Source organism: Montipora capricornis, chromosome 7, assembly GCF_036669925.1.
Source record: "Montipora capricornis isolate CH-2021 chromosome 7, ASM3666992v2, whole genome shotgun sequence".
Classification (NCBI taxonomy): Eukaryota; Metazoa; Cnidaria; class Anthozoa; order Scleractinia; family Acroporidae; genus Montipora; species Montipora capricornis.
The window spans coordinates 26725442-26734377 of NC_090889.1; the positions used below are offsets into that span (position 1 = coordinate 26725442).

An 8936-nucleotide genomic window follows, 5' to 3' on the forward strand; every position below is an offset into this window, starting at 1 on the left:
CGGAACGTATACGATACAATATATGTTCGCATACACCACGTACCAAGCAAAAACGGCTCTGAGCTATTCCTCCCGCAATTATGGCTTCAAGTTTGGAGCATTATTTGGATCAGGTTTGAATTAGTGGTGTATTCTCTCATGATTGGTCATTGGAAGTGCGATTTAAAAGGTTGACGTGCAGTATTTTTTTTAGGTTGAAAGAGGGCTTGTTTCAAAGAATGGAGACATTTTAGCGGTGAGATTGAAGCACATGCGAAGTTTCATTGCGTGAGTCGAAATGTAACGAACGTTAAAAAGCGTAAAAGCTCAACCAGCTAAGCGATCGACTAATCATTCGTACTTTTGTGCAGGAGGTCACGGGGTCGAAGCCCAGCTGAGGAGCAATTGCCGTCTTAGACCCCAGTTCTATGTAAACTATAGTAATATACAATGTACGTTCATGTACATGTACATGTACATTGTACATGTCTGTCCGTGTAAAAGGACGTACATAAAAACATGGGACCCCAGGTCCATGGAACAATCGCTGTGGACCCGGTCCATGGACCATCCCTGTGGACCACCCCTCATTTTAAATTCCACATGCTCTAATGGGTTTTTCAGTGACTGATTAACCCATTGACTCCCGGGGGTTCCCCATTGACGAGTGAAATCGTCTGGCGTTAGACAGAGTATGGCCGGTATGGCTGGTTTAGGCGTTACAGGTTAACCCATTAACCTAAACCAGCCATACTTAGTATTTACTCTGTCTAACGCCAGAGAATTTTACTCGTCAATGGGGAAACCCCAGGAGTCAATGGTTTAAAAGCAGAAAAATTATATGATGAGAGAGAAGTGACCTGTGCACTTGTGGACAATTTAAGCAGGAGCCCATGACTAGGAGTGAACATAAGCCTTTTACAGACCAATCTATTTTTAGACTACCTTTTCCTCAAGAAGACAAAGACAGGTTTGGTCCGGTGGTGCCATAACGTCAGGTTAATTTCTTATGATTTGTCATTGGGCTCCTGCAGGAGTCCCATTCACGCGAAATTCAATCCAAGAATAAATCGCGGTCTGCAAAAGCACTGCAGTTCGCTCCTAGTTATGGGCTACTGATTTAAGCAATTGTCTCTTCTAGGCACCTATATCACCTATTTGGTGGCCCCAAAGGAATTAGTCTATAACATGCATTTCAAATAATTATACATTCATTTCATTCATCAAGTCCTTCACCGCAACAAGTGAGCCCAACAAATTGACCTTCTCTTCACAGCTTAGTTGGTACTGAGCATTGACCGTTCTTGCAGAGGCCATGGGTTCAAATCCTGTTGGAGTCACCAACCTCGTTTCCATGGTCTGTCTTGTAACTGGCTACAAGAGAAGGGGTGGCGAATGGTATCTCGAAAAATGTGGGTCTCGGAAAATTTTAGCAGGATCTCAAAATCTCAAAAGCGTTTTTGATAAGTGTCAAAGTCTCGTTTTTTCATGGTTTGTTCTTACCCTTTTTGAATCTCGAAACTTTTTATGAAGGAGTCTTGGGCTCGGATTTTTAACTAGGATCTTGGCGTCTTGGCGAGTCTCGGATTTTACCATTCGCCACCCCGAAGAGAGACCCTGGCAACGAGGTTGCCAAAATTAATTTTGTATGATGAGATGAGCTTTTCTTCTTTTGTCTGTATTTTAACACCCTTTTAGTGCTGAGGTCATTTTTATTGTCTCTCTGTGCATCAATGCAAGCATTTTAGTAATTTTAAATGCTAAAAAAGTTGTAAATGGTTTGTTTACGTGTATAGCAGAGTGCGGTTAGCTATCCAGCTAGTTCACCGACACTCCACTTTTAATGGGGACATAGTTTTTCAGTGAGTGATTAACCCATTGACTCCCAGGGGTTCCCCATTGACGAGTAAAATTGTCTGGCATTAGACAGAGTAAAATACTAAGTCTGGCCGGTTTAGGCCGGTTTGGACATCAAAGGGTTAATAATCTAAAAGAAACAATTCAAACTTAAAGGAACACGATCAAGTACCCCAACTGGCAGGAGGTAACCAGCTGGCTATTTGAAAAGCAATTGGTAGAGTTGAATCCGAGTCAACCGGAAACAAATCCAAACCAGAGGTTAGAACGGTATTTGAACTCAGGGAAACTAAATGCAAACCCAATGCCCTAACCACTGGACCCAGGTCACCTCCCTTATAGCTTTTGTCTCATTGGTTAAAGTGCCCTTGTGAAAAAAAAAAAAATCATTTCTTATTTTTCTTTGGATTTCAAAACTACCCTATGTTAACTAAACACTAAGCAACCAAAGTTTTAATCCTTGATTTCAAAAAGACACCCGTTTATTTTAACTGGAATTTTCCTTTTATTTTAATGGTGCATCATTACTAACTTTAAGATCTTGGGAGAGCTGGATTGAGGAGAAATGATGTGAAAAGCTCACTAGTTTAAGAATGCAATGCTCGTGTACGCCACAGAATTAATACCCAGCACAGGAGTTTTGGGCTTCCAGACTTTTAAACTCGCAATTTGCATATATAACAAGCTGCATTCACACGCTGAAATTTTAAGCTAGTGAGCCCTTGAAGTCACTAAATTCCCTGGATCCAACCTTCTGAGGTCCAATCGGTCAGTTTTGAACGTGGGTAATGGCGGACCATGAAATCAAAGCTGAAATTTTGTGCCAGTCAGGTGTTAAGCAAACACACTTTGAAAATCTGAAGAAAAAAAGGAAGTGAGTTTTTTTTTTTATCAAAAATTGAGCATGTGTATGTCTTACCTTGATCTTGAACTTACATGAAAATGGCCATTGAATAGTCTAAACCTCATTGGCTTTGAATGCTACGTGTTTTTTTATCACCAAGGGTGTTAAGGAGAATTTATTGATGTGAATGATATTGTCAGTAAAAATCGTGAATATTTTCGTCGAAGCCTTTGCAGAACATTGATCAAACAAACATCTGTGTGCTCAATGTTAATTCAAATCAGTATGCTATCCTAAATACTGTAATAATGATTTTGTAAATGTTGCAGGAACTGTTTTCCTTTCACCATCCTCATGTAGCAAGCTCAAGGCTCCGGGTGAGCTAAGTTCACAATGTGTTTTATGTAACCAAAAGGCCATAACCAGAAGTATTGACATTTAATTCTCCAAACTGTTTAGTGCTGAAGTAGGTACAAGGTCACACACTACTTTTAGTCTTTTATTATATGGGCTCCAAATGGTACAAAACAATGGAAGACCTGTATTAACTGCAGGTTGCAGGTCATTGTTTCACCATTGCTGAAAGAACCCAAATCTTTACCAATGCTAACATTAAAAAATAATGTTTAAGCCTAAGTTTAGCATTTTTGTGAAAGTTTGGGTTGTTTTAGTTATGGTAGTAATAGTAATTGGAAAATGGATAATTTTGATTGTTTGTTTGCATGGGTGCTTGGATATATACTGTATTCGTTTCTTGTGTGATAATGTAGTTTCTCACATATGCGAGCAATTTGTTGTAAAAAAAAACTACCTAACTAAATATATGTAGTAAATATGGGTAATTTATACCATTACCTTTCTTATATCAAGGTTTAGATATAATAATTTTATTAAAGTTGATAGTTCAGAACTCTTAGGCAGCTCTGAAAAGGTGAGAATTTGTTTCACAATAATTCAAATTCAATTTCTTCCATGTCTTGTATCTGAATCAAAATTTCAATCAAATACAGGGTAATTTGCTCCCTAAATGTAAATTGTAAGCTGTGATGGTGATGTACTGTACTTATACTCACCTTGCAGTTACCAGATGCCCAGGCAGGTAGAAATTATGTGAGAAGTGGTTTGAACAACCGTACGATTAGATGACCGCAGCCCACTTAAGGTAAAAGAGGTGTAAAATATAAAATTAATGGGAGAAGTGTTGGATTAGTGGTTCCAGCACTTTCCTTTGACTATTATTTGGTGGATTCTATTCACTGAAGTGGCTTCGTGTGGGTTCTTTTGGTCCTCTACTCAAGGGGTTTTAGTCTGCATGGTTACTCCGTCCATTGTTCCAATCTCACCAAAGACTGAGATTTCAATCTGCTTTAAGTTGCTATGATTTGTCCTCTCTCTTCAGAGTGAAGAGCAGTTGTGCGCAGCAGTTATGTCAACAGCTTCAGATTTGAAGGAAAAAACTGTATTACATTATATGGGCAGTATGCTACATCTGGATGCCAGATCTGAATTTAAACCACAAGCTAGGCAGTGCTGCCATACCTAGCCATGTCTGCGGAATTACCATAAAACTAAATAAAACTAAAGAAAATGTTGTCCTTCCAATAGCTTCTACAGAATTTTTAAAAAAGTGACGACACATTTGAAATTAAATTTACAAGACATTTGTCGTCACTTTTATAAAAATTGTTGTTAGTCTGCTTCTTTCCAGATCTTCTATAGAATCTTGTATAGTCCTATGGTCTGTATCTGTGTGTTGTTGTCTGTGACTCTCTAGCATAAGACCTTGAAGGATCTTGCAAATTACCACACAAAATGGATTTCTGCATTCAGCTCAGCACCTCCCTACTGCATGCGTCCTTCCAGTAGCTTCTTCGTTGCACCTCTGAGTCCCTTTGAATACCTGCTCAGGACATCCATTATGATGTTAACTTGGTCAATCTGATAGCTTTGTTATTGCTTCTTGAGTTCCCAGCATAAGGGGGCGTTTGCTGATTTTCGGCCCAGGAACAGTTAATCTCCAGCATAGTGATAGTCTTGTTCTGCTAGTCAATGATCCTAAGGTCTCCTCTGTTGGTGTGCACTTCTTGTGTGGTAGGCGTACACTGGTACATCCCAATATCCCACTGCCTGATTGTTTTCGTAGAGTGGCTTTGGTTGTATGGGGGAGTACCAAGATGGGTAGTCTCTATGAATTGCCGGTCTTTTAGGCGCTCAAAAAAAGGGATCCATGCTGCATTATGGCTCTCAAGGTATTAAGTTCAGTTTATGCAAGCTCACTGCAGCCATATTTAGCATGTGTGCTACTGACTCCACTACTTTGTTGCCCATGTTAACAATGTGTTAACGATGAAACAACAACGATATAATTGAATGTAAGGAGAAATGTAGACTCGGAAAAATATCCGAGTCTCAGATTGTTTATATCGGATAAACTATGGGTTCACAGCACAAAAAAAGTATGTTTGCCCAATGGGTTGTTTTGATTTCCTGGATTTACTCAGTACGACCTGTTTGTATATTCTTTAAAAACATGTACTTTATTAATTATGTGTATTCACAGGGCAGTTTGGGCTGAAGCTAATGCTGATTATGTGGAAGCACGTGCAGCCCAGTCAGTAGTTGTTCAATATCCTTTCATAAAGTAAAACATAATGTGTTGCACAAAGGAGATGAGGTAAGATTAATGTGATCATTGTGCGAACCACTTTTTATAAGCCCAATGTAATTCCAGGTAGAAACCAAAATATGGAGAAAATCCCATCATTTGATTCAGATGCAAAACTCTACCTGGAAATTCTTATAAAGTTGGGAGTTTAAATCAGCTAGGGTTAAAATTAATTCTGTCGGCCGACTGTTGGCCGATTTTGCCACAAACACAGACTACCAGTCGGTCGACAGTCGGCCGACAGTTGGTGATCTGTCGGTAACCTTAGTTTGAAAACAAATGGCTCTATTTGGAGCCACCAAATAAAACAAAGCACTGACCAGCACTTAATTTTGAGCAGATTTAAAGAATCAGGGGATTAATTCAAGTTGGCAGCTTCAGAAATTGTGTACAAATTATGTAATTGAAGTGTAGTGGTGGTGTTCTCGACAGGCTGATCCTTTTTGATAGTTATCCACATTTATTGAAAAAGAAAATAACATGATTATATAAAAATAATAGCACTTGGAAACCAACTTTAGAATGATTAATTACCACCTTGAAACTTTACCTGTACTAGTCTAGATGTCGGAATTTTATGGGCAGAAAAGTAAGATTGTATAGTGGAGTACCTTTGTTCTAGCTATAATTATTTCTTTTTTGCAAGTTTTTTGTCTTAACAAGTGAAACATCTTTCACCCGTGCTTTCCAGAGTCAGAAAGATGAAAACTGGTATGTTCATATACTGGAGAAATTTGTCGATTACTTTTCGTCATTGTTACAAAATTTTTCTCTTTTGAGTGTTGTCATGCAAAATATCTTATGAAAAACTAACTTAAGGTAAATGACCTTAAGTTAATTTTACGAGCCTCAGGGTAACTTGTGACAGTCAAAATTGTGGCCCTCGGTGCGCACCTTTTATCTCTCCTTCCTCTGTCAATGCTTCATTTTATGGTATTCAAAGCTACGGCTACATGGAACAGAGGAAAGTTGAAACACGTCAATCAAATGATGGGGTCGAAGGCCACGCACTAACCGACTGAGCTATGCCTCTTGATTAGCACAATGTTTTTTGCTTTTGGTATTTAGCCGCTTTTTGAAAGAGTTTTTCGTGTGCTACTTGTAGAGAAATTAAACAGTGATTTTTTAATAGGAAACAATGTTATTTGCATTTTCGACAATAATACTGTCACTGTCTTGTCATTGCTATCATGCAGCAGCATCATAGAAGCGGAGGGCTTGCCCAGACTTCATAACCCTTGTCTGCATTTGTTGAAACCTTTAATCTTACATCATTGGTGTCAGTTCAAGGTTATTTGATAAAAAAAACAATGTTTTGGCCTCCATTGCTCAAGAATCACTCACCATTTCGATTCTTCCTTACAGTACTTCCTTGACAATGCCCTGAACACATACTGTAGTTGTAACATCAAATTGCCAAACTTTTCAGCAGAGTAAGAAACGAGAGTCAAATTTACTGACTCCATCATCAGGCACAACAAGAGAATTCTAGCTTGTATTGTATAATTGATTTTGATGCTATGGATATGTAATGTAAAGAGATTAGTGTAGAGGATTAAAAGAGAACTGGGTATTTTTTTTTTTATATATGTTTAAAGAGTCAAAATTGAAGCAACTGTTATTAATTTTTCAAACATATTTACGCAGAGAGCAAACTTTAAATCAATGTAAAAAATGGGAAATGATTTGTTATCCTTAACCTTTGTTTCTTTTTCTGTCTTTCCTTTTCTTCTCTTAGTTTGTTTGTTTGTGCTTATGTTAAGTATTGTAGATAGTAACTAATTATATTAATTATAGTAATGTTTAATATAAATATAATAAAGTAAAAAAAATAAATAATAAACAAAGATCCAAAAAGTTATTAATTTTTCCAGAACCATCTTGAGAACTGTAGAGGAGTTCCCATTAAGTGCATCAACAATTGCAGAAGAACAGATATTCCAAGAGATCAGGTAATCACCAAATTCTACGGTTTTGTTCTTTTTGGATTCACCAACCATTACGTTGCCTGTAGCCCTCGCTGTGCTCTTGCTGTTCCTGGCTCAAGTAGTTTGAAACTATTGTTCAAAACCATTTTCCAGGAGACTATTCAATAATTATTGATTTTGATAACGCTCTCTGATTTATCTGTTAACTGGTGCTATAGACCCATGATACGACTAGAACGTAGTTTCTACCCTTTTTCTGGGGTTCTGATCTGGTCTTCATTTCCGGTTTGCGTCAGTTTCTTCGGCTTTTTATTTTGTAGATGTCAGCACATGTGGATGTTGATGGGGATTGCCCTTTAGCAATTGTACCATGTCAGTACACTGATATGGGGTGTAAATTTAAGGTGAGAAATTGGTTTCACCAAGTGTTGTCAATTTAGCCGATTTACATGCTGTCTCTGATTACGTCACAAGTGCACGACTTAACTTTAATTTTACGCGCAAAATAGCAATCTGGCCTCAGTTGTTCTTAAAACCTTTGATAACTTTATCCGGTGGATAACTATCTTTCAGTTTCAATCTCTGCAAAGATTTCAGCATTTGCCCTCGTATTGTGAATATGCACACAGTAAGAACATTTAGTTAAAAGGTGAGTAAGAAATTTTGGCCCACGTTTAATGCGGAGTACCAGTATACCGCATACTCTGGATATTGACTTATCCACCACTGGGTAAAGTTATCCGCCCTTTGCGAAACTGGGGCCCATTTCTCGAAAGACTCGAAACCTTTTCGCGCCCGGAAAGCCATGTGTAAAACTGCCACCCAGTAGTTTTGGAAAGCCGATATTTTAAGATGTTTTCAAGATACCAAGTAGCAAAATAACTGTGAAGTTTGACGACTTAAATCCTCTCCGTTCTTGAGATACAGAGGGAATTGTGACACCCGAGAAAGGCCCAAAAAGTTTCGGGACTTTCGAAAAATGCACCCCTGGGGCTCGCTTCTCGAAGGTCCTGAAACTTTACGGGCCATTTCCGGGTGTCACAATTCCCTTTGTATCCTAAGAACGGAGAGGATTTAAGTCGTCAAGCTTCACAGTAAGTTTCCTTTTTGTTACCTTGAAAACATGTCAAATGATCGGCTTTCCAAAGCAAACGGTTGCCAGTTTCACAAATGGCTTTTCGGGCCCGAAAGGTTATCGGACTTTCGAGAAACGGGCCACAGGCCCCAGTAATTAGAAGGGTGGATAGCGCTATCCACTGGATAACTCAATTGGTTTTGCTAGTGTTTAGAGCAGTTTTCAATTGAGTTTCGTAAAACCAAAACCAAAGTAATTACTTTGGCCAATCAAAAAGGTCGGAGACAATCCAGTTAACCAATCAAAACTCGAAGTAATTGCACGTAGCCGACACAAAGCGCGGGAAAATATGCACGCGCAAGCCACGATTGGTTTTTGTTTCACTTCTGATTGGTTGAGAAAGTGGCGCGAGAGCTTTGAACCAATCACTGAGTGAAGTAATCATAAACCAAAGTAATTCACTAATTACTTTCGACACAATTGAAAACCACTCTATCCGCTGGATAGTGTTATACACCTTTCGAACAACCGAGGCCCTGATCTGTAAAAACGATTTTTTAAACTTGGGCTCATAGTTGCTTTTCTCCT

At 38.6% G+C, this 8936-nt stretch overlaps 1 protein-coding gene across 6 annotated transcripts in view; it reads left to right on the plus strand.

Moving 5' to 3' along the window:
• Nucleotides 1-58: 58 nt before the first annotated feature.
• The window catches only part of LOC138056655 (TNF receptor-associated factor 4-like), a 9531-nt gene continuing 653 nt past the window's right edge, over nt 59-8936 (plus strand). The window contains exons 1-8 of one of the 6 annotated variants that reach the window (XM_068902510.1): nt 59-113; nt 194-235; nt 3010-3057; nt 3761-3842; nt 5241-5306; nt 6015-6056; nt 7220-7297; nt 7594-7677. In XM_068902510.1, coding sequence (XP_068758611.1) covers nt 7594-7677 — 84 coding nt within the window. In that variant the 5' untranslated portion in view covers nt 59-113; nt 194-235; nt 3010-3057; ... (2 more) ...; nt 6015-6056; nt 7220-7297. Of the gene's footprint in view, nt 114-193; nt 268-3009; nt 3058-3760; nt 3843-3867; nt 7298-7593; nt 7678-8936 lie in introns of those variants that run through there. The other 5 variants (XM_068902508.1, XM_068902507.1, XM_068902509.1 and 2 more) reach the window with 5 other exon arrangements.